Raw genomic sequence first — 26,879 nt, 5'->3', positions numbered from 1 at the left:
TGGGGGAGGGAATATAATCTTGACGTCACTAATGTCTCAACAGATCATGAAGATGTGTGTCCCTTTATGCCTATCCCATACCTGCCACACAGCTAACATAGGCCGAACACTAGCTATATAGGGGTTGAAATCTCTGTCATAGCATCAAAACAGGTGTCAAGATTCAACTTCCGGAAGGCAAACTGGACTAGATTTACTGCCAAGTTGGAGAAAATCATCCATCGCATCCCCTCACCAATTTAAAAAACCGTGCAGTTAATTTGCGGCCCTGCTTACTGCTATCGCAAAGAAGAATTTATCCCTTGCAGTTTTAGACAGCAGTACATCCCCCATTGAAGCCCTGAGTGTGAAGTCCCCTTTCAACAATCCTAACCAAATGGAGACCAAACAGTACTACTCGAATCTTTGGACAATGTAGACAACAAAGCTAGCTGGACTGCGTGGAATTCATGGATTTTCCACACACAAGTCATCAGGCCTTGAACCTCCTGAGGAAACGTGGAGTATCAAACCCAGCAGACAGTTAACCCACAAGTAAGTGCAAATTCTGCTATTACCAAACTATTGGCCAATTCAAAAGGATCTCTCGATAAACAATAGGAGGTCAAAAGTAAACTCAGAAAGGCAATGTTCGTCCAGACCAGAGACATTGTCGGATGACTTTGCCCTCGTGGGACTTGATGCTGGCCTAGCAACCACAAATAGGGATAAATTCTCTGGGAAAGTTGGTATCCCACATCGCACCAGATTTCCTACACCTCCTAGGCCCACTGACAAAACAGGGGCCCATTGGCACTCCTCTCAGCTGTGGTGGAGAAAAGCCACATTCCCCAAATCCGGAGTTAGGTGATGGTAATGATCCTGTCAAAACCAGCAAATAATCCTGGGAGGTAATAATATCATAATAATCTTTATTGTCACAAGTAGACTTGTTACATTAACACTGCAATGAAGTTACTGTGAAAAGCCCCTAGTCGCCACATTCCAGTGCCTGTTCGGGTATACAGAGGGAGAATTCAGAATGTCCAAATTACCGAACAGCACGTCTTTCGGGACTTGTGGGAGGAAACCGAAGCACCCGGAGGAAACCCACGCAGACAACGTGCAGACTCCACACAGATAGTGACCCAAGTCGGGAATTGAACCTGGGATCTTGGAGTTATGAAGCAACAGTACTAACCACTGTGCTACCGTGCCACCACAGCACTACAGGTCCATTTCACTGGTCTGTACAACCTAAAACTACGGTACAACCGTGGGCAGCACGGTAGCATTGTGGATAGCACAAATGCTTCACAGCTCCAGGGTCCCAGGTTCGATTCCGGCTTGGGTCACTGTCTGTGCGGAGTCTACACATCCTCCCTGTGTGTGCGTGGGTTTCCTCCGGGTGCTCCGGTTTCCTCCCACAGTCCAAAGATGTGCGGGTTAGGTGGATTGGCCATGCTAAATTGCCCATAGTGTCCAAAATTGCCCTTAGTGTTGGGTTGGGTTACTGGGTTATGGGGATAGGGTGGAGGTGTGGACCTTGGGTAGGGTGCTCTTGCCAAGAGCCGGTGCAGACTCGATGGGCCGAATGGCCTCCCTCTGCACTGTAAATTCTATGAAAAGCTCCTGGAATAGTTAATTCCTTTGTGAATAAGCCCTCGTACCAGCTTATCCCTCCCTCAGAGTAAGTTGGCTTTAGGCCCCAACGCAGTTGCTGTGAACAAGTCGTTGCTATCACCACAAACAATGGAGTAATCCCACAATACTGACTCAGAGATGAGAACACTACAACTGAGCTCAATCTAACATTAATTGGTGAACAAACAGCAGTGTGTTATGCCTGAGTTATTACAACAACTTCTAATTCATTCTGAAGTCATATACTTTGGAGAACAGAACAGTGAAAGTAAACATCGCCTTGGCAGTAAGAAGGTTAATAACGCTGTGGAACAGAGAGATTTAGGGGTGCAGATGCAGAGATTTATAAAGATGGAATTATTGGCACAAAATGCATTAAGAATGATAAATGGGATTCTTCATGTTATTCATAGGAGCAATGAATATGAAAACAAGGAGGTGTCACTGGTTAGGCTACAGTTGGAGTACCGTGCACTATTCTGGGCATATGTAAGATATCAGAACCATGAAAGAATAAAGTGAAGATTCACTAAAATTATACTAAGAATGAGAGATCACAGTTATGAAGAAAGACTTAAAATTTTGGGTGCGATCTAATGGCCTCGCCCCGCCTGACCCAGATAATCGCGGGCCCTTGGTTAGTCGGGCTCTGGGCAGGGTGATATCCTGCCATCCAGGCACAAGTGGCACTGCCAGCCTGGAGCTCATTAGTGCAGGAAATGGGACTAAGTGTGGCCTTGATGGGGTGTTCCTCGCCAAGGCCCAGAAATGAAGCAGAGTCCGGTTTATTAGCGGGGTTGAGTGCTGGGAAACGCCCAGTTAAATGCACTTGATATAGGATTCTGTTTCATTTCCGTTAAATCATTAAATCAGTGAAAAAGAAAAGGTTGAAAGATATGGGTCTGGAATCTCCGTTGGCCAACTGCGGTATCGGGGTCCACAAAGCGGAGGAAAATCACGAAAGCCACATTTAGTTAGGGGATCCCTTGGGGTATCTTCCTATTGCAGGTGTCGCTATAAGGGAGGTCTCCCTATTACAGGGATCCCTGGGGGGGTCTCAGAATTGCAGGGACCCCTGGGGGTGTTCTCACTATATACAGAGATCCTGGGGGTCTCCCTATCACAGGGATCCCTGGGGAGGTCTCGATATTGCAGGGGTCCCTGGGGGTGTGGGGGGGGTTCCTTATTTACACGGGTCCCAGGGGGTCTGCCTATTACAGTGATCCCTGGGCGGAGTCTCCCTATTGCAAGTGTCCTGGAGGGCGGGGTGTGTCTCCCTATTACAGGGGACCCTGGGGGCATAGGTCGGGTCACCCACATTCTTGGGGGAAGGGTGGAGCACCCAGGCAATCCACAGGTAGGGGGCTTTTGTGGTGCGGGCTGGGGGTGGACAGCCGGGGGACTTCGCTATCAGGCTGCCCGCTAAAGGTGGTGGTCCGATAGTGGGAATCCCCTGTATTCATCGCGATGCATAAATTTGTATGGCAAATTACTGTATGGAGTCTGCACGTTCTCCCCGTGTCTGCGTGGGTTTCTGCTGGGTGCTCCGGTTTCCTCCCACAGTCCAAAGATGTGCGGGTTAGGTGGCTTGGCCATGCTAAATTGCCCCCTAGTGTCCAAAAGGTTAGGCGGGGTTACTGGGTTATGGGATAAGGTGGAGGCGTGGTCTTAAGTAGGGCCACCTTTCCAAGTGCCGGTGCAGACTTGATAGAGTAAATGGCCTCATCTACACTGTAAAGTCTAAGGGATACGGAATTGTTACCGCTTTACGCTCCCAGGGGATCATAACATGGGTGCAATTCTGCTCCAGCGGGGCTACATGGTGCATTTGAGAGACAAAGTGATGATGCCAGGACTGAATCTGTTGTGTTCTCGACCACGGAAGTGACGCCGGCCCAGGAGCAATTCATGATCCGGTAACGGGCTAGCATCGGCACCATGTGGAACTAGTGCAATACCAATGAAAAACGGTGTCCGATTCGACAGGGTTGGGATTGGCACTCGAGAGGCTGACAAGCAGCAGCCACAAATAAGCGCTCCACTCCCCAAACACATTCATTTCCAGCCAACAAGATGGCAGCCCGAAGAGTGGCACCGCGGGTCGCAGATGTGGAGGAGAGGAGGGGCACCCCGTTCCCTGGGGTAGGAGGGAGGCTGCCACCTGCCGCTCTACACCGGGCCTGAACACAGGTGGCAGAGGTAATGAGCGCCATGAGCCCCAACTCCAGGACTGGCCAGCAGTGCCGGAAAAAGCTGCACAACCTACCTCCTCAGGGCAGCCAGGATGAGTAGCCGGCACCATGCCCCTGGCACCAACCCGCATTCCACACACCCGTAACCACCCTCCGATTCACCCGCCCAGGACCCCACTCACTGGCAGTCTGCTCGCACCCCACTCTGCACATATGCCAGCACTCAAACTGCCCAGCTACCATCCAGCGACTGCAGGTACAGGTGGAGGAGGTCAACCACCTGAAGGGCTGATGGTTGTGCCGACCAAGTGTGCCACCTAGGCCAACACCACACGGGGTGGCATCCTTGGTGGAGGCCTTGGGGGCGAAGATATCGGCCATGGGTCAAGATGTACAAGGCCTGGGGCACACTGTATAACAGTAGCTGAGGCACAGGACAGGGCTGCCCTGCTATGTACCAGGGCCACCTGGTCATTGCAGCAGCGCTCCAGAGCTTGGCCCAGTCACAATATGTCAAGGCTGGGGGTGTCGACGGTATTGCCCAGGCGTTGGCTGACCTGAGCCAGTCACAGAGGTACATGGCACAGTTACAGGAGGACATGGCCCAGTCCCTGTGCTCCATCACCATGGATATTAAGACCTTGGTTGAGACGAGAGCGGGCAGTGCCAGGAGGCGGAAAAGCCTCCTTAGCTCGCTTCGGCCACATCTCCATCACCAGAGAGTAGCAGGCAGCCATCAGGGACCCCGAGGGGGGAGGGGGAAATGCAGCCCCTGCCAGTGAGCCCCGCAGGGGAGGTGCCGGACACCACAGTGCCTCGGACTCCTCCCCCCTCCTGTCCCTGGCGCATCCGATAGGCAATGGGCAGGACAGGATGGCACCACACCACCTGGAATGCTCAAGAGGCTGCCGGACCTGTACAGGCCTGGCCGCTCCAGAGGACGGCGTGAAAGATATCCCAAGTCACAGGCCGCCTCCACCCCTGACCACCTGGGGATCCACTGAGAAGTGGCATTAGAATCTTTAAGGCCAGAAAGTTAGACACCAGTTAAGTTGGCACAGGTGCAGCACACAGGATAATGTTAGAGGCTAGGACACAAACCTGTAGAATCATAGAATCCTTACAGTGCAGAAGGAGGCCATTCAGCCCATCAAATCTGCACCAACCCTCTGAAAGAGCACCTTAACTAGACTCGCACCCTATCCCTGCAACCCCGTAGCCACACTTAACCTGCAAATGCCTGGACATTAAGGAGCAATTTATCATGGCCAATCCACCTAACTTGCACAACTTTGGACTGTGGGAGTACCCGAAACACCCGGAGGAAACCCACGCAGACACGGGAAGAAAGTGCAAACTCAGCGCAGACAGTCATCCGAGGTCAGAATCGAACCCGGGTCCCTGGCCCTGTGAAGCAGCAGTGCTAACTACAGTGCCACCATGCCGCCTATACATGTTCACCTGTTCACAACAAACACCTGTTCACAAATTTTTCAACCTGCCTCGGTGCTCTGTCAGAAGGGTGTGAGGGATGGGCTAGGCTGGACTAGCTGCAGAGGGGGCACTGGGGATGGAGGGGGGTAGAGGGATGGGCGACCGTTGTGGGGGAGCACAGGCCAGGGCCCCTAGGCCAGCCACCGTCTACCGCCCTGTTACCCGGATCAACCCTATCCGCCCCAAACCCTCTCCCCTACCTCCACACCCCAAGGATTCGTTGGGACCATGTGATGGAATAGCCAGCTCGCATGTAGGGATCACCCAAGTGGACGGTGGAAAGTACTACTGTGGGTGGGAGTCAGACATTGCGGAGCACCAGAGCTCATCACAGAGCTGGTTTTCCTCATCCTCATCCTCTATCCCATGGACCAGACCCGTTATTACTGCCAACTCAGGGCCCCCACCCTGTAGTGAGGCAGATAAGAATCATGGAGGGGATTGCAGGTGCAGTGGGGGTTCATGCAGGGAAGGTGGCTATGGGAGGGGGGATGGTCGGGCGGATAGGGGCTGTGGGTCGGGACGGGATGTTCATGCTGCCGTCTATTCGGTGAATCTGGAGGTGATTAGGGCGTACAGTGTCCAGTGGCCCTGATGTATATGTTGTGCGGCCTCCTGTGCCTGTCCATGTCCTGCCCATTCTGGCCCTCTCCCTCATACTCCTTATCGGACAAGGCCTGGCATTCATCCCCCTCCTTCAGCATGTTGCCCTCTGCTGTGCAATGTTGTGGAGGATGCAGCAGGCCACCAGGCTGTGGGAAACTCACCAAGCAGTATACTGGAGCGGTCTGGGCACCAAAACCGCATCTTCAGGAGGCCGATGCACTGCTTGATCACGCCCCTGGTTGTATCATAGGCATCGTCGTAGCAGGTCTCCGCATTGGTCTGTGGCCTCCAGATAGGCAACAGCCAAGGCAGATAACTCCTGTTGCCCAAGAACCAACCTCTCACTCGGGGGAGTGCCTCGATGGTGTTGGGAACCGTCGAATGCGCCAGGGTGAATGCGTCTTGCACACTGCCCGGCTAGCGAGCAAAGAAGTGCATGATGCGCATCTCATGGTCACACCAGCTGCACGTTCACGAAGTGGAACCCCTTTCGGTTTGTCAAGACCCACCCCCTCATGCGTCGGTACTCGTAGAGGGACTTGCGTCCCGTCGGTCACCCCCCCATTGAAATGGATGTATTGTGCCGAGTGGGCATACAAGGTCTCTGTGATGGCACCTGTGCACCAAGGTCTGGGGACCGGTCAGGTCCCCACTTGACGCCTGGAAGGACCCCACGGTGAAGAAGTTCAGGGCAACCATCACCCTGACGGAGACCGGGAGTGGGTGTCCTCTCCAATACCCCTTCATTTCCAGGTGCGCCATAATCTGGCAGATATGCCGTATGGTCTCCCTGGTCAGTCGGAGTCTTTGACAGCATGTCCGGTCCGGCAGGTCCGCTACCGGTACACACGAGGCCTAATGAGGCATCTGCTTCCCATCTCCTCCTCGGCCTATTGGACGACCAGCTCTCCATTATCACCGGCTGGCTGCTGTTTCTCTGGGGCAAGCTCCGCTGCTGCAGGACCCTCCTCGAGCTGCTCTGCTCCTGCTCGTACAGCCTCAGTGCATCCCCCAGGGCTGAGGTGGCTAGGGTGAGGGAACCATTCCTGGTTGGATTCCGAAATCCATTGTCTGCAGGGGGTTAAAGGCAGACACGTTATCATGATGCACACCCCCATGCCCAGCCAGGCCCAACAGGCTTCATGGTGGCAGACGCCTCCTCCTCTCAGTCAGCCATGTCAGCAGCAGGATCGGCAGCCAACGGTCCCACCTCTGGGAACATGTTCTATCTCCATGCTCTCCCTCAGCCACTGCGCCTGTTTCCCGATTTTTAAAACTACAAGTGAACCTCTCTGTCAGTAATTCCTCCTGGCAGAGGCGGAACATCGTGTGAGCCCCGGAGAATACTGGAACGGGCCTGTTAATGATATGCCAATGACGTTAACTGTACATGCGGCGTGAATACATTCATGCCGCTGTCAAGGCACCGGAGCACGGCATTCCAACAGGCACCTGGCACCGGCCTCAATTTCCGGTTGACACGCGATTCTCCGCCCGATCGCATTTGCCGATTCCTGCGTCGGCCAACGGAGAATTCTACCCATTGTCTCCCCAACAGAGAATCCATCTCATGGAGATTTCCAAAATTGTGATAAGCTTTAAGGTAATAAACAGCAAGAGGTTGCTTCCTCTGCTGGGAAATCAATAGTTAAAGATATAAATTTGGGAAAATCTGTACAAAACAAGGAGGGATTTAGAAGATATTTTCCACACAGACAGTATTACAACATGAAGATTTTACCATTTTCCTACTGAGGCAAAGACTGCAATATAAAAGAGAATTGGATAGGCAGTTAAAAAAGAAAATGTACAAAAAGGGTATCAATATTCGATTAGAGCACAACAGCTCCAGTTGGAAGAATGGACACAAATGTTTTGCTTCTGTAATACTGACAGCTCACTTTCATTAGATCTTGTTGAGTCTTTTGATGGTTCATTTTCTTTACTTAAATGGGATAACACGGTCTGATGGAACAAGCAAACAGATCAAACAGAACATACTGCCTGTTTCAGTGCAATGTGACAAGAAATGAGTGCTTTACTGAAAAGATGTTAGCCGGAATTTTTCATCCATTCACGCTGGTGGGATTCTCCGGTCCCACTGCAATGGATGGAGTTTTGGCTGAGCGCCAAATTCTCCGTTATCGTTGACAGGGCGAACTCGGATCTGAGAATCATAGCCAAAATCTATTTTACGCAGTCATCAAACTAACATATATTACTGAATAACAAAGTATGGAGACGAGCAAACCTCTCCTTCCAACAGCCAATGTAGAATTTCACTGCCTTGGGATCTCCCAACATATTTCGTGTATAATTTATTCATCAGTTACAATTGCATGAGCTTGCACCACTTCACGGAACAGAAGTACAAACCAAAATCACGTCCCTAATCAGTGGCTCTGATTAGAAAATATTTTATCCGTTAATTCCATTTGGTGGGAAATTGAGCTCTGAATCTGGGGCGAAATACTCCGGAAACGGCGCGATGTCCGCCGACTGGTGCCCAAAACGGCCCAAATCAGACGGGCATCGCGCCGCCCCAAAGGTGCGGAATGTTCTGCATCTTTGGGGGCCGAGCCCCAACCTTGAGGGGTAGGTCGGCGGCGGACGAATTTCCGCCCCGCCAGCTGGCGGAAAAGGCCTTTGGTGCCCCGCCAGCTGGCGCGGAAATGACATCTCCGGACGGCGCATGCGCGGGAGCGTTAGCGGCCGCTGACAGCTTCCCGCGCATGCGCAGTGGAGGGAGTCTCTTCCGCCTCCGCCATGGTGGAGACCGTGGCGTAGGCGGAAGGGAAAGAGTGCCCCCACGGCACAGGCCCGCCTGTGGATCGGTGGGCCCCGCGCCCCCCCCCCAGGACCCCGGAGCCCGCCCACGCCGGCTTGTCCCGCCGGTAAGGTAGGTGGTTTACTTTACGCCAGCGGGACAGGCATTTTAGCGGCGGGACTGCGGCCCATCCGGGCCGGAGAATCGCGCGGGGGTGCCCGCCAACCGGCGCGGCGCGATTCCTGCCCCCGCCGAATCTCCGGTGCCGGAGACTTCGGCAACCGGCGGGGGCGGGATTCACGCCAGGCCCCACGATTCTCCGAACCGGCGGGGGGTCGAAGAATCTCGCCCCAGGCTGAGCTCTGACATGCTGGGCAGGATGCTCCAGCCGGGCCGGAGAATCCCGATGACCGGCGCGAATCGCAGAGCGGAGAACCAGCGCCATTGGCACCGGCAAGGTTTGCGTGGCGCCGGTCGGGGGCCTTTCTTCGCAGCCTGCCTGCCGATTCTCCGCCCGGGATGAGCTGAGCGGCCGTCGTAAAAACGGCAAGTCCCGCCGGCGCCATCCACACCTGCTCTCAGCCAGCGAGAACTCGGCGTGGAAGGGTCGGGGGCGGCCTGTGGGGGGGTCCGACCCCGGGGCGAGCCTCCGATGTGGGCTGGCCCGCGTTCGGGGCGCACCGATCGGCGGGCCGGCCTCTCTGGCTGGCGGCCTCGTTTCTTCCGCGCCGGCCCCTGTAGTCCTGCGCCATGTTGCATCGGGGCCGACGCATTGAAGGAAGCCACTGCGCATGCACTGATCGCACGGCGGCAAAATCAGCAGCTGGAGCGGCATGAACCGCTCCAGTGTCGTGCTGGCCCCCAATTGCTGATCCTGAGGCCGTGTTGTCGCCGTCGAGAAACGCGACGGCGTTTCCGGCGGCGTCAACACTTAGCCTCAGAATCACAGAATCCCACCCCCTATATCTGAAATTTAGTATATGGTTCAGGCTTGTGACACTCTGTGACGGCAACACAGAATCGTATTGCAAACTCAGAGTGATGCTGTTATACATACAGTGGATAACACACACCCTACAAATATTATGATTGCACCCGATTGAACCAGCAATCGAAAGTCCAAATTTAAGAGGCTGTTGCTTCTTCTCTCAGCCCTTCACATCTCAATTTCATCTTGGTAACATGTGTGGCAGCATTCTTGGGCATTCCCAATGGAATCTGGATAAATTGCAATAGCGTCAGTGCTGGTCCAGACGTTTTGTGGACTCTTTGAACATTTCAAAAGACAATCAATCCCAAAGGGATCACGTATCAATACAATAAATGCCCATCAGGGAGGGGTAAACCTTCATAGGAAGACTGAGGTGCCATGGATTTCAGCCACCTTTTCTTACATCAATACCATTGGAACATAAGGCCATAAGACATAGGAGCAGAATTAGTCATTTGGCCCATCAAGTCTGCTCCGCCATTCAATCATGGCTGATAAGTTTCTCAACCCCATTCTCCTGCCTTCTCCCCAAAACCCCCTTTTCTGCTTATTAATCAAGAACCTATCTATCTCTGTCTTCAAGCCACTCAGTAATTTGACCTCCACAACTTTCTGCGGCTACGAGTTCCACAGATTCACCACCTTCTGGCTGAAGAAATTCCTCCTCATCTCTGTTTTAAGGGATTGTCCCTTCAGTCTGAGGCTGTGGCTTCGGGTTCTAGTTTTTTCTACTCGTGGAATCATTGTCTCCACACCAACTCTATCTAGGCCTTGCAGTATCCTGCAAGTGTCAATAAGATCCCTCCTCGTCATTCTACACTCCCAATGAGTACAAACCCAGAGTCCTCAACCGCTCCTCATACGACAAGATCTTCATTCCAGGGATCATTCTTGTGAACCTGTTCTCGACCCTTTCCATGGCCAGAACATCCTTCCTTAGTATCCTCCTGAACAGTTCCTGGGAGGAGGTGGCAGAGGCAGTCAGTGCTGCCAGCCTCACCAGGAGGAGACAGCTTGTGATCTTGAGGGGTGGGTGTCATTGGTGAGGTCTCTGCCCTGAGAGGGCAGTGTGCCAGGGAGGATTCCAAAAGCCACGGTGCAGATGTCCTTTGGTTGAGGTGAGCTCTGCGAATCTCCTGTTTCCTCTGCAGTGTGGCTCCACTTCTGAGGAGTGTACTAAGGAGTGCCAACATCTAATGGGCCAGTGATTGAGCATTGCCACGGCCATCCCCTTGATGGAACAGCTGGCGTATGAGTACATGTGCAAGATATCAACTGTCATATTGTTCTACGGGAAGAAACGCATATATGAAGAGATTATTAGAGGTCCTACAGAAGAGCCGTCTCATGCCATAAGGCTTTGTTATGGAAGTCATTGATTTAGTTGGTTTCAAAGCATTAATTGCACACCAATAAACTCTTATTTTATTTAAAAAGAGGGAAGGGAACCTGTTAATTGTACGTTAATTTTAATTAATTGTATGCAGGTGGTGAGCATTAACTGGTGTTTACATTTCCTCTCAAAAGTAACAGGCTGAAACTGGTCATTGGGTTAGAAGGTGTCATGTTGTGTACACTGGCCAAAGTGAATGATGAACTACAGAACATGTAGTTTAAAATAATTTATTGTAAAACAACTGCGTGGTAAGATAACTAGGATAAATAAAACAAACAAGTAACACTAAACAACTATTGTGGAACTATTACACATATGTCTATCTCCCAGCACGACCAACTCCCAACTCCCAGATCACACGGTGATATGATGGGATGACAGTGCCACCTACTGGTCAGAGGTCGTGCATAACATTATGTACAAACTTACAAAGAACAAAAAACAATACAGCACAGGAACAGGCCCTTCGGCCCTCCAAGCCTGTACCGGTCATGATACCACCCTTGGCCAAAAACTCTCAGCACTTCCTAGTGCCGTATCCTCTATACCCATGCTATCCATGTATTTGTCGAGATGCCTTTTGAGCGCCATTAATGTACCTGCTTCCACAATCTCCCCTGGCAGCTCGTTCCAGGCACTCGCCATCCTCTGTGTAAAAAACCTGCCTCGCACATCTAAAGCTTTGCCCCACTGACCTTAAACCTATGCCCCCTGGTGACTGACCCCTCCACCCTGGGAAAGAGTGCCTGCCCATCCATTCTATCCATGCCCCTCATAATCGCCTGTTTAGACCATCCATTGCCTTTGTAGTCTTCTGCTCTCACCGTATCCTCCGGCTGCAGAGGTTGAAGCCTCATGGCAGACCGATCATAGAACCCCTTCTGCCTCCTTTTCTGAGAGGTCAATTGTCTCGCTAATGAGTGGTGCAAGGGCTTGTTCGGAAAACGAGGTCGAATTGTGCGTAGCTGCCAGTTCATTAACATTAGAGTAGGCGAGAGGCCATGAACTAACAGTGTCGAACGGTAGCTGAGGAGCGCAAGATATGTGTCCTCACGACTGTTGAGTGCTTTCTTTAGGAGCTGTTTGACAATATGTATTCCCTTTTCAGCCTTGCCATTCGACTGACAGTAATGCAGGCTTGAAGCAAAATGCCGGAAATCATACTGCCGTGCAAATTCCGTCCAGTCATAGCAGTCAAAACAAGAACCATTATCGCTCATGACCAGATCCGTAATGCCGTGTCGGGCAAAAATTTATTTCACAATCTTGATCACACACCTTACCATTGAGTTTGACAACTGCACTATCTCAGGGTAGTTTGAGAAATAGTCTATGACCAGAAGGTACTCCTTTCCACTGAAATAGAAAAGGTCCATGCAAACCTTCAAGTAGTGACTGCCTCGCCTATCTGCATAGGTTCCTTGCTCTGCTTATGCTGAAACCTTTGGCAGGTTTCACAGTTCTCCAGCATCAACTCCATGTTCCGGTTAATCCCAGGCCAATAGACTGCCTCCCTGGCTCTGATCTTGCAGTTTTCTATCCCTAAGTGCCATTCATGCAACTTGACGACTGTAATGTCTGTGGAATCACAATCCGCTGATTTTGCAACAGAAATCCATTAATGTCACTTAGTTCTGCTCGGATATTATAGAAATTTGAACATGCTCCTTTGGGCCACCCTTCATGAATGTACTTTAGCACTTTCTGCAACATTGGGTTCTTCTTAGTTTCTTCTCTAATGAACGTTGACTTGTTGTCAGAGACTGGTAAAGACTCTGTCACCATGCTTACGTGGACCTCTACGTCCTCATCCAATTAGGGTGATTCCTCAGTGCCGGTAGCTCTGGAAAGCGTGTCAGCCATGGTAAGATGTTGACCCGGCGTATACACCAACTCAAAATCAGACCGCTGCAACTTCATGAACATTTGTTGCAGTCTCGGGGACATCGACATCTCATTAAGATTTATTTTTAATGATGGTGACCAGTGGCCTGTGGTCAGTCTCCACAATGAAGGATGGAAGCCCGTACACATAATCATGGAACTTTGTAAGCCCATTAATGAGCCCAAGACACTCTTTTTCAATTTGTGCATATCGCCGTTTAGTGTCGGACATCACCCTGGACGCATACGCCACTGGCAGCCAGTCTCCTTCCATATTCTGCTGCAGCAGGACCGTCCCAGAACCATTCTGTGATGCATCGGTTGAGATTTTTGTGCTCTTGGTTGGGTCAAAAAACGTGAGCACTGGTGCCGTGGTAAGTGAAACCTGCAGTGCCTGCCACTGTTGTTCATGCTTGCTGGACCACTGGAATGCTGCATCCTGCTTTATGGTCTCCCTCAGATGTGCTGTTTTGGCTGTCAAGTTGTGGATGAAATTGCCCAAAAAATGTATCATGCTGAGCATTCTTAAAATGTCTTTTTTATCCGTAGGGCATGGCATCTGCAGAATCGCCCTTATCTTGTCTTGATCGGGCTGAACGCCTTGTACGGAGAGCTTGTCTCCCAGGAAGGTGATGCTATGGCCTCGACTTGACATTTCGCCCTGTTTAATTTTTTCTGATACACTTTAGGACCCTTAGCAGACGCTTATCATGTATCCATGCAGATTTTTAGGTCCCCATTACACCTCTTTACACAGACCATGGAATTTACCCAGTCGGTAGGGGCTTCAATATGTTTAATGACACCCAAGGCAGTCGTTCTCTCTAGCTCTGCCTTTAGTTTATCCCTCAATGGCGCTGGCACATGTCTCAGCACATGAATCACAGGCTTTGCATCTTCCTTCAATTGAATCTTGTACGTATATGGTAACATACCAAAACCTTGGCAAATTTCAGGAAAATCATTCAATATAGATTCTCCTGAGGGATGAGAGCTTGTCGCAGCATTGTCCGCACTGTGAACTCGTCGGACGAGCTGTAGCTCCTCATGCACCTCAACTACAATTAAGGACTCGCGGTCCATGCCACCACAGAAAATTTCAATTTGTACCTTTTGGTTTTGACATCAAGCTCACATGCTCCTAACGACGGGATTTTGTTACCATTATAATCCCTTAATAGTACCGTTCCGGTAACTATTTTTGGCTGAATTCGCTGCTTTTTTACATCAGACAGGTTGATGAGGTTGGCCCTTGCACCAATGTCAAGCTTGACTGTTATTACTGTGCCATTTATTTTTAATGGCACCGTCCATTTATCTGTATAACTATCTGCCTTCAATTCACTATTGCTGCAGATTGGTACAAATATACTTCGGTTTGATATAACTTGAGTCTCTTGTCTTCGCTGGAGATCACGTCTACAAAGGATGTGTTCTCTAGACACACCTCATCATAATAATAATAATATTTATTGTCACAAGTAGGTTTACATTAACACTGCAATGAAATTACTGTGAAAACCCTAGTCGCCATATTCCGGCACCTGTTCGGGTACACTTAGGGAGACGTCAGAATGTCCAAATTACCTAACAGCACTTCTTTCGGGACTTATTATTATAATCAATGCCATTCATATGGTTTGTTTGTTCAGGCCTTTTTATTGCATAACATTGGGCTGAAAAATTATTCTTGCCATTATAGATGGCGCACGTTTTCCATAAACAGGGCATTGCTGTGGCATATGCCCTTTGCCACATTGTGGACACAAAATGGAGGATTATGTCGGCTGCTCAAAATGGCTCCCCACACTGGAAACACGTTTCTTATTCAGCTGCCTGCGTCACCACACTAATGGCGTCTTCTGCCTTCGCACCAAAACCACGGAGATTCAACGTGTCGAGTTGCTTTGCAGCAAGTTCACTAGAGTGACATATTTGAATGGCAATTTCAAGTTGTAGGTCTGTTTTCCGCAGTAGCTGCTTGCGCACTTTATTATTGGAGATTCCAAAAACTATCTGATTTTGTATAATAGACGACTGGAGTGTGCTGAAGTTGCACAACTGCACTTTCAATCGCAAGTCAGCGAGGAAGCTATCAAATGCCTCTCCCGTGTTCTGGTGCACGTAGGGAATTTATAGCGTTCAAAGGTTTCTTTTTTTTTAGGGGAGCAATGCTGATTGAAATATTTGATCACTTCTTCGAAGCTTTTGCCATCAGCCTCATCTTCAAATGCAAACGTATTGAAGATGTCAATTGCTAGGGGACCTGCTACAATGAGCAGCAATGCATTACGCCTCTCATCGGGCTGTGCCTGCAGACCAAGGGTTGCAACATTAAGTTTAAACTGCTGCTTAAGCACCCTCCAATTTTCATCTGCATTATCGGTAAACCCAAAGCTGTTGAGATGCCTTGATGCCTTCCATCCCAGGCTTCAAAATTTTACCTCGCATTGAGCACAAGATGCCAGTCGCTTGCAAGGTTAGTCGGAAAGATTAATTTCCTTTTTTATCCTGCAGTTATCTTCAGTGGTTCAACTTTTCTTGTACAGAATCTTCAAGTTATTGTTATATCATCAATCCTGGTACAATGTCATGTTTTGTAGACTGGCCGAAGTGAACGATGAACTACAGAACATGCAGTTTAAAATAATTTATTGTCTTGCAACTGCGTGGTAAGATAACTAGGATAAATAAAATAACAAACAACGAACACTAAACAACTAATGTGGAACTACTGTAAATATGTCTCTCCCAGCACGACCAACTCCCAATTCCCAGATCACATGGTGATGTGATGGGATTACAATGCCACCTTGTTGTCGGAGGTCGTGCATAACATTATGCACAAACTTACATTATGCATTTCATCACAGAAGGTGTATGTTTCTAAAGTGTAAATCTTGTAAATACATGCTCAGAAACGTGGGTAAAGATTGGCCCCAGTTCCATTGTTTTTCACTGGTCTTTCTGCAGCATAACACAGTTGAGACAGTCACCAAACAAATCAGCCAACCAGCCCCCCCCCCGCCCCCCCCCCCCAGACAGAAGCCAGAAAAATCAGCTGATCCCTCACCGCCAACCCCCCACCATCACTGGTATCACATACTGACTACATTACCCTCTCCCCCCACCACCAGTATCACAGACTGCATTACCCCCTCCCCATCACCAATATCACATACCGACTGCATTAACCCCTCCCCCATCACCCATATCACATACTGACTGCATTACCCCCTCCCCATCACCCGTATCATATACTGACTGCATTACCCCCTCCCCATCACCAGTATCACATACTGACTGCATTAACCCCTCCCCCATCACCCGTATCACATACTGACTGCATTACCCCCTCCCCATCACCCGTATCATATACAGACTGCATTACCCCCTCCCCATCACCAATATCACTAACTGACTGCATTAACCCCTCCCCCATCACCCATATCACATACTGACTGCATTACCCCCTCCCCATCACTAATATCACATACTGACTGCATTAACCCCTCCCCCATCACCCGTATCACATACTGACTGCATTAACCCCTCCCCCTTCACCAGTATCACAGAATGCATTACCCCCTCCCCCATCACCAATATCACATACTGACTGCATTAACCCCTCCCCCTTCACCAGTATCACAGAATGCATTACCCCCTCCCCCATCACCAATATCACATACTGACTGCATTACCCCCTCCCCATCACCAATATCACATACTGACTGCATTACCCCCTCCCCATCACCAATATCACATACTGACTGCATTAACCCCTCCCCCTTCACCAGTATCAAAGAATGCATTACCCCCTCCCCCATCACCAGTATCACATACTGACTGCATTACCCCCTCCCCCTTCACCAGTATCACAGAATGCATTACCCCCTCCCCATCACCAATATCACATACTGACTGCATTACCCCCTCCCTATCATCAAAATCGCATACACACTGCATTATCCGCTCCCCCATCACCAGTATCACATACTGACTGTATTACCCCCTCCCCATCACCCGTATCACATACTGACTGTATTACCCCCTCCCCATCACCAGTATCACATACTGACTGCATTACCCCCTCCCCCATCACCAATATCACATACTGACTGCATTACCCCCTCCCCATCACCAGTATCACATACTGACTGTATTACCCCCTCCCCATCACCCGTATCACATACTGACTGCATTACCCCCTCCCCATCACCCGTATCACATACTGACTGCATTACCCCCTCCCCCATCACCAATATCACATACTGACTGCATTACCCCCTCCCCATCACCAGTATCACATACTGACTGCATTACCCCCTCCCCATCACCCGTATCACATACTGACTGTATTATCCCTTCCCCCATCACCAGTATCACATACTGACTGCATTACCCCCTCTCCGTCACCAGTATCACATACTGACTGTATTACCCCCTCCCCATCACCAGTATCACATACTGACTGTATTACCCCCTCCCCATCACCAGTATCATATACTGACTGCATTACCCCCTCTCCGTCACCAGTATCACATACTGACTGCATTACCCCCTCCCCATCACCAATATCGCATACACACTGCATTATCCCCTCCCCGTCACCAGTATCATATACTGACTGCATTACCCCCACCCCATCACCAGTATCACATACTGACTGCATTACCCCCACCCCATCACCAGTATCACATACTGACTGCATTACCCCCTCCCCATCATCAAAATCGCATACACGCTGCATTACCCCCTCCCCATCACCAATATCACATACTGACTGCATTACCCCCTCCTCATCACCCGTATCACATACTGACTGCATTATCCCCTCCCCATCACCCGTATCACATACTGACTGCATTACCCCCTCCCCATCACCAGTATCACATACTGACTGCATTACCCCCTCCACATCACCAGTATCACATACTGACTGTATTACCCCCTCCCCCATCACCAGTATCACATACTGACTGTATTACCCCCTCCCCATCACCAGTATCACATACTGACTGCATTACCCCCTCCCCATCACCCGTATCACATACTGACTGCATTACCCCCTCCTCATCACCCGTATCACATACTGACTGCATTATCCCCTCCCCATCACCCGTATCACATACTGACTGCATTACCCCCTCCCCATCACCAGTATCACATACTGACTGCATTACCCCCTCCCCATCACCAGTATCACATACTGACTGTATTACCCCCTCCCCCATCACCAGTATCACATACTGACTGCATTACCCCCTCCCCATCACCCGTATCACATACTGACTGCATTACCCCCTCCCCGTCACCAGTATTACGTACTGACTGTATTATCCCCTCCCCCATCACCAATATCACATACTGACTGTATTACCCCCTCCCCATCACCAGTATCACATACTGACTGCATTATCCCCTCCCCATCACCCGTATCACATACTGACTGCATTACCCCCTCCTCATCACCCGTATCACATACTGACTGCATTACCCCCTCCCCATCACCCGTATCACATACTGACTGCATTATCCCCTCCCCCATCACCAATATCACATACTGACTGCATTACCCCCTCCCCATCACCAATATCACATACTGACTGTATTACCCCCTCCCCATCACCAGTATCACATACTGACTGCATTATCCCCTCCCCATCACCCGTATCACATACTGACTGCATTATCCCCTCCCCATCACCCGTATCACATACTGACTGCATTACCCCCTCCTCATCACCCGTATCACATACTGACTGCATTACCCCCTCCTCATCACCAGTATCATATACTGACTGCATTACCCCCTCCCCATCACCCGTATCACATACTGACTGCATTACCCCCTCCCCATCACCAGTATCACATACTGACTGCATTAACCCCTCCCCCTTCACCCGTATCATATACAGACTGCATTACCCCCTCCCCATCACCCGTATCACATACTGACTGCATTACCCCCTCCTCATCACCCGTATCACATACTGACTGCATTACCCCCTCCTCATCACCAGTATCATATACTGACTGCATTACCCCCTCCCCATCACCCGTATCACATACTGACTGCATTACCCCCTCCTCATCACCCGTATCACATACTGACTGCATTACCCCCTCCCCATCACCCGTATCATATACAGACTGCATTACCCCCTCCCCATCACCAATATCACATACTGACTGCATTACCCCCTCCCCCATCACCAGTATCACATACTGACTGCATTATCCCCTCCCCCATCACCAATATCACATACTGACTGCATTACCCCCTCCCTATCATCAAAATCGCATACACACTGCATTATCCGCTCCCCCATCACCAGTATCACATACTGACTGCATTACCCCCTCCCCATCACTGGTATCACATACTGACTGCATTACCCCCTCCCCATCACCCGTATCACATACTGACTGCATTACCCCCTCCCCATCACCAGTATCACATACTGACTGTATTACCCCCTCCCCATCACCAGTATCACATACTGACTGCATTACCCCCTCCCCATCACCCGTATCATATACTGACTGCATTACCCCCTCCCCATCACCAATATCATATACTGACTGCATTACCCCCTCCCCATCACCCGTATCACATACTGACTGCATTACCCCCTCCCCATCATCAAAATCGCATACACACTGCATTACCCCCTCCCCATCACCAATATCACATACTGACTGCATTACCCTCTCCCCATCACCAGTATCACATACTGACTGCATTACCCCCTCCCCGTCACCAGTATCACATACTGACTGCATTACCCCCTCCCTATCATTAAAATCGCATACACACTGCATTATCCGCTCCCCCATCACCAGTATCACATACTGACTGCATTACCCCCTCCCCATCACTGGTATCACATACTGACTGCATTACCCCCTCCCCATCACCCGTATCACATACTGACTGCATTACCCCCTCCCCCATCACCAGTATCACATACTGACTGCATTACCCCCTCCCCATCACCCGTATCACATACTGACTGCATTACCCCCTCCCCGTCACCAGTATTACGTACTGACTGTATTATCCCTTCCCCCATCACCAATATCACATACTGACTGTATTACCCCCTCCCCATCACCAGTATCACATACTGACTGCATTATCCCCTCCCCCATCACCAATATCACATACTGACTGCATTACCCCCTCCCTATCATCAAAATCGCATACACACTGCATTATCCGCTCCCCCATCACCAGTATCACATACTGACTGCATTACCCCCTCCCCATCACCAGTATCATATACTGACTGCATTACCACCTACCCCGTCATCAGTATCACATACTAACTGCATTACTCCCTCCCCCCCTTTAACGTGCTGCTCAGACTGATGGAAATTATCATTGACCTCCCTACCCCATTACTTACAGTACAGTAAATCAGGTGAAATAAGCCACTTCTGATACAAGGTTATGATGTGGAGATGCCGGCGTTGGACTGGGGTGAGCACAGTACGAAGTCTTACAACACCAGGTTGAAGTCCAACAGGTTTGTTTCGATGTCACTAGCTTTCGGAGCGCTGCTCCTTCCTCAGGTGAAGATTCACCTGAGGAAGGAGCAGCGCTCCGAAAGCTAGTGACATCGAAACAAACCTGTTGGACTTTAACCTGGTGTTGTAAGACTTTGTACGATACAAGGTTAGTAAGACTCTTCAGGTTGTTATCTGTCAATTGCTGCTTTCGCTTCAGCCAAAAAGCAATATTCAACATTAAAGCGAAAATCCTTTTGCTCAAAAATTCAATTTTTCAACATGTAGTACGTACCTGGATAACATGGACCTTCGGTTACGACCGTGATTTCTTTCTGATATTTGCATGCAGCTAGCCTCATGTAACATTCATTCTGGTAGGTATCTCCATTGGATGCACAAACAGGGATGTAATGTGTATGACACTGAAAGACAAGAAGATGGTTGCCAATTTTATATCCGTGGAACATGACACAAGTTATTTCTCCCACGATCAAAACATGATAAATCAGGACAATAAAGATAATCACTCAGAACATGAGCCAATAGTGTCTGACATGGGAAAACAGGACTATAAGAGTGTAAGACTGTACCTCAATTATTTACTGTTACAGTCAAGTTGGGGACCATTAATGCTTAAAGAAGAAATCCAGGGTGGGAATCTCCAGTCCGGCAGCCGCATGGTTCTCGGCGGCGTGCCGTTCGCTGGCGCCGGGTTTCTACACCCGCTACTTGTCAATGGAATTTCCCATTAAAGCCACCCAACGTCACCGGGAAACCCACAGACAGGGTGCGTTGCTGGCGGGAAAAGAGAATCTGAAAGGCCGGAGAATTTTGGCCCCAAACACTCATCAATTAACTGACCGAACTACGTCACAAGATTTTACATTTATTAATCTGTTTTAATAATCTTTATTGTCACAAGTAGGCTTACATTAATGCAATGAAGTTACTGTGAAAAGCCCCCAGTCGCCACATTCCGGTGCCTCTTCGGGTGCACAGAGGGAGAATTCAGAATGTCCAAGTGACCTAACAGCATGTCTTTCCGGACTTGTGGGAGGAAATCGGAGCACCCAGAGGAAACCCACACAGACACAGGGAGAACGTGCAAACTCCGCACAGACAGTGACCCAAGCCGGGAATCGAACCTGGGACCCTGGCACTGTGAAGCAACAGTGCTAACCACTGTGCTACCATGTTTTTAAACAAAATAAAACTTTGTTGCACAAGTGAAGGAAGAACAATTATCATAACACTATGGTTTATTAGGACATATGCTATAAAGTCAGTTCTACATTTACTTGGCTCCCCCATCCTAAAAAGATCCCTTATCTGACAAAATCATGAAGGTTCATTATGTTTTTCCTGGACTAACTCAGAAGGTTACCATTGCTGTTTGGAATTCACTAGTATTTCTCTCAGCATTTCAGTTTTTTGTCAAGATACAAGGTATCATGGGGGTCCATCCATTGGCCTTTGGTTAAGTGACCCTCCAATTTCTTTACCGATGTCACGACGAGGATTCTACAGTTCGAACGCAGGCCTCCCTGTGACTTCTGCGGGTGGCTTAAATCATCAGATAATAGTCCCTTCATTTCCAATAGCCTGCTGCTATGGTTTCAAACTGCCAACCAAGCTGATTACTCCCAAAACCCCAACTGCAACACAGTTAAATGCCTTTTATTGAGTGAATGACTGTAGATTACTCCCTTCTACCTTCCAGCTAAACATATCTTCCAGTTGTTTTTCTGCTTACAAACTTTGTCTGAGAGTGAATTCCAGCTTCCCCTCGCAGGCTGTGTCATGGACGATACATCTGGCATTTACTCTACTTCATGTGTAGGTTTAGCTAAATCTTGTGACTTCCAAGGAGTTCCAAGCTACATAATGCCCAAAGCTGACATGGTCTCTTAGTTGCTTTTCAAAAATACATCAACCAGTCTTGTTTGCTGATTAAGCCCTAACTGAATTCATTCATTGCCATGACAAAGTTACACACGCAGCCTGTTCCCAGGAGAAAATTAAATGTAACTACTTTTTGAATTCCAGAACTTTCTTTAATCCTGGGGAACCACATGAATAACCTATCCTTTACTGGAATAACTGCAAATGTCATGTCTCCAGTTCTGAAAGCATCATGTCTCCAGTCATATCCTTATCTTACCTTTCTATTTGTTAAGCTCTTAAGACAACATGGCCCTAGCCTTTCAAGTGTAATAAACTCTAAGCTTGTTTGAATTGCATTTACTTCAGGGTTTTTAAATCCGTTTCAGGAGCTCCCATTTTCTACAGTTAAAATTTAAATTCCTGATCTAAAAGTTATATTCTAAAACATATGGGCCGGGATTCTCTGGTATCTGGTGGGGCGGGCTGTACCGGCGCCGAGGTGTGTCGTGAACCACTCCGGCGTTGGGCCGCCTGGAAGGTGCAAAATCCTCCGCACCTTCGGGGGCTAGGCACGCGTTGGCGCATCCGCGGGAGTGCCAGCGTGTTCTGGCGCATGCGCAGAACCGCTGGCGTGATCCCAGCGCATGCGCATTCTTCTCTGCGCCGGCCATGGCGGAGCCCTACAGTGGCCGGCAGGGAGGGAAAGAGTGCCCCCACATCATAGGCCCACCCGCAGATCGGTGGGCCCCGATCGCGGGCCAGACCACCGGGGCCCTATCCCCCCGCGCCCCCCCGAGGACTCCGCAGGCCGCCTGCAGATCCAGGTCCCGTCGGTACGGCCCAGATGTCAGTTACGCCGGCGGGAGTGGCCGGAAATGGGCGGCCACTTGGCCCATCGCGGAGTGGAGAATCGCCGGGGGGGGGGGGCACTGCCAACGGCCCCGACCGGCGCGACGCGATTCCTGCCCCCGCCAAAAAATCGGCGCCAAAGAATTCGGCAGCTGGCGTCGGGGCGGGATTCACGCCGCTCCTTGCCGATTCTCCATCCCGGCGGGGGGTCGGAGAATCCCGCCCATGAATTATGAATTAGATATTTACAATACTAGTATCTCAAGTATCTATACAATTCATCCTACAGTTGCCTACAATACCTTCCTTCTTACACTGTTTGTTTGGGTAGTCTATTCTAAGTGTTCACCATTATCTATGTAAACAAGTCGCAACTGAATTTTCTTGCATGTAGAGCTCAGCTGAAACACAAGATCATGTTGGTGTATCCTCCAACACTGATTCTGCCATACTTTGTGGGTTTAGTGCCAGGGCACCTCCTTAGTATGGGGTAGGTTGGAGTAAATAAGGAAATATCCGAGGCATTGAACAGGCATTTTGTGTCGGTCTTCAGTGGAAGACACAAGTAACATGCCAATAATTGATGGCAAGGAGGCTATGGCAGTTGAGGACCTAGAAACGATCAATTTTACTAAGGAGATAGTGTTGGGCAAACTAATTGGGCTAAAGGTAGACAGGTCTCCTGGCCCTGATGGAATGCATCACAGGGTACAAAAAGAGATGGCGAGGAAAATAGCAAAAGCGCTCGTGGTAATTTACCAAAATTCGCTGGACTCTGGGCGGTTCCGGCAGATTGAAAAACAGCAAATGTGACGCCACTGTTTATAAAAGGAGGTAGACGAAAGGCAGGTAACTGTAGGCTGGTTAGCTTAACTTCTGTAGTGGGGAAAATGCTTGAATCTATAATCAAGGAAGAAATAGCGAGAGATCGGGACAGAAGTTGTCCCATTGGGCAGACGCAGCATGGGTTCATGAAAGGCAGATCATGTTTAACTATGTTACTGGAATTCTTTGAGGACATTACGAGCGCGGTGGACAATGGAGACGGTGGCTGTGGTGTATTTGGATTTCCAGAAGGCATTCGACAAGGTACCGCACAAAAGGCTGCAGCAGATGGGGATAAATGGGTGTTTTTCCATTGGCGATCAGTGGCTAGTGGTGTGCCTCAGGGATCAGTGTTACGACCGCAAATGTTTTTAATTTACATGAATGATTTGGAGTTGGGGACCAAGTATAATGTGTCAAATTTTGCAGATGACACTGAAATGAGTGGTAGAGCAAAATGTGCATAGGACACTGAAAGTCTGCAGAGGGATATAAATAGTTTAACTGAGTGGGCATGGGTCTAGCAGATGGAGTACAATGTTGGTAAATGTGAGGTCATCCAGTTTGGTAGGAATAACAGCAAAATGGACTATTAATTAAATGGTAAAAAATTGCAGCATGCTGCTGTGCAGAGGGTCCTGGGTGTCCTTATGCACAAATCACAAAAGGTTGGTTTGCAGGTGCAGCAGGTAATTAAGAAATCAAATGGAATTTTGCCCTTCATTGCTGGAAGGATGGAGTTTAAAAACAGGGAGGTTATGTTGCAGCTGTATAGGTTGCTGGTGAGGCCACACCTGGAGTACTGTGTACAGTTAAGGGGCGAAATTCTCCGGAAACGGTGCGATGTCCGCCGACTGGCGCCCAAAACGGCGCCAATCAGACGGGCATCGCGCCGCCCCAAAGGTGTGGAATGCTCTGCATCTTTGGGGGCCGAGCCCCAACATTGAGGGGCTAGGCCGACGCCGGAGGAATTTCCGCCTCGCCAGCTGGCAGAAACGGCCTTTGTTGCCCCGCCAGCTGGGGCGGAATTGACATGTCGGGGCGGCGCATGCGCGGGAGCGTCAGCGGCTGCTGACAGTTTCCCGCGCATGCGCAGTGGAGGGAGTCTCTACCGCCTCCGCCATGGTGGAGACCGTGGCGGAGGCGGAAGGGAAAGAGTGCCCCCACGGCACAGGCCCGCCCGCGGATCGGCGGGCCTGGCCACCGTGGGGGCACCCCCCGGGGTCAGATCGCCCCACGCCCCCCCCCCCAGGATCCCGCCCACGCCGCCTTGTCCCGCTGGTAAATAGGTGCTTTAATTTACGCCGGCGGGACAGGCAATTTATCGGCGGGACTTCGGCCCATCCGGGCCGGAGAATCGAGCGGGGGGGCCCGCCAACCGGCGCGGCGCGATTCCCGCCCCCGCTGAATCTCCGGAGCCGGAGACTTCGGCAACCAGCGGGGGCGGGATTCACGGCAGCCCCCGGCGATTCTCCGACCCGGCGGGGGGTCGGAGAATGACGCCCACGGTCTCCTTACTTGAGAAAAGATGTACTGGCACTGGAGGGTGTGCAGAGGAGATTCACTAGGTTGATTCCAGAGTTGAGAGAATTGGCTTATGAGGAGAGGTGATTAGACTGGGGCTATACTCATTGGAATTTAGAAGAATGAGGGGGGATCTTATAGAAAATTATAAAACTATGAAGGGAATAGTTAAGATAGAAGCAGGGAGGTTGTTCACTGGCGGGTGAAACAAGTAAGGGGCATAGCCTCAAAATAAGGAGAAACAGATTTAGGACTGAGTTGAGGAAGAACTTCTTCACCCAAAGGGTTGTGAACCTGTAGAATTACCTGCCCAGTAAAACAGTTGAGGCTACCTCGTTGAATGTTTTTCTAATATGAATTTAAAGTACCCAATTAATTTTTTCCAATTAAGGGGCAATTTAGTGTGGTCAATTCACCTACCCTGCACATCTTTAGGTTGTGGGGGCGAAATCCACGCAAACACGGGGAGAATGTGCAAACTCCACACGGACAGTGACCCAGAGCAGGGATCGAACCTGGGACCTCGGTGCCATGAGGCAGCAGTGTTAACCACTGTGACACCATGCTGCCCTTTGTCGAATATTTTTAATGCAAAGATAGATAGATAGATTTTTGAACGGTAAAGGAATTAAGGGTTATGGGAGCGGGGAAGTAAGTGGAGCTGAGTCCACAAAAAGATCAGCCATGATCTTATTGAATAGCAGAGCAGGCTCGAGGAGCCAGATGGCCGACTCCAGCTGCTAGTTCTTATGTTCTTATGTTTGTACTTCTGCAAGAGCATCTCCGGTGCTCTACACTTCCTCCATTCTTCTGTAAAATTTAACTTTGCTCCATCTTTGATGGGAGGGTGGTGCCTAGGTGCTGGAAAGGAATCACAGACCTCATGGAGCAGTGGGATGGATGACAAGCATTCTGCGTAGGTGTCACAGCAGCATTGGAGGAGCAAGAAATTTGGAAGTTAGTGTGTCAGCCAGAAGCACATCTGATTTCAGGGACTCTGACCTGAGTGAATTATCTGTCATTGGTGTAATAAATTCCAAGATGATCGTTTTTTTAATCCTTTCACGGAATGTGGGCATTGCTGGTTGACCTACATGTGTTGGCCATCCATAACTGCCCTTGAGAAGGTTATGGTAAGCCATTGGTCCTTTAGAGTAAAGGACAAGACAAACTATCATGACTGGGACACCAAACAAATATTTTATGTCACAAGTTATGTATCTGAAATATAGGGTAATCAGGGGCTAAATGGAGTAGAAATCTAAGTCATTAACATCAGCAGAGGAAAAAGTATCGGAGATAGTTATGGGATTAAAATACAACAAATCT

General features: G+C 49.7%; 1 protein-coding gene and 1 long non-coding RNA gene across 2 annotated transcripts in view; one reads left to right on the top strand and one right to left on the bottom strand.

Annotated features, from left to right (window-relative positions):
• LOC140424975 (tomoregulin-1-like) overlaps positions 1–26,879 on the bottom strand; it is a 494,486-nt gene that overhangs the window by 244,883 nt on the left and 222,724 nt on the right. The window contains exon 3 of the mRNA XM_072508717.1: positions 20,761–20,890. Within this exon, the coding sequence (XP_072364818.1) occupies positions 20,761–20,890 (130 nt within the window). The remainder of the gene's footprint in view (positions 1–20,760; positions 20,891–26,879) is intronic.
• The window catches only part of LOC140424976 (uncharacterized), a 56,869-nt gene that overhangs the window by 4,141 nt on the left and 25,849 nt on the right, over positions 1–26,879 (top strand). The window lies entirely within an intron of this gene.

The sequence above is a fragment of the Scyliorhinus torazame genome, chromosome 6 (genome assembly GCF_047496885.1).
Source record: "Scyliorhinus torazame isolate Kashiwa2021f chromosome 6, sScyTor2.1, whole genome shotgun sequence".
NCBI classification, from domain to species: Eukaryota; Metazoa; Chordata; class Chondrichthyes; order Carcharhiniformes; family Scyliorhinidae; genus Scyliorhinus; species Scyliorhinus torazame.
This window is presented reverse-complemented; position numbering and strand designations above follow the sequence as displayed.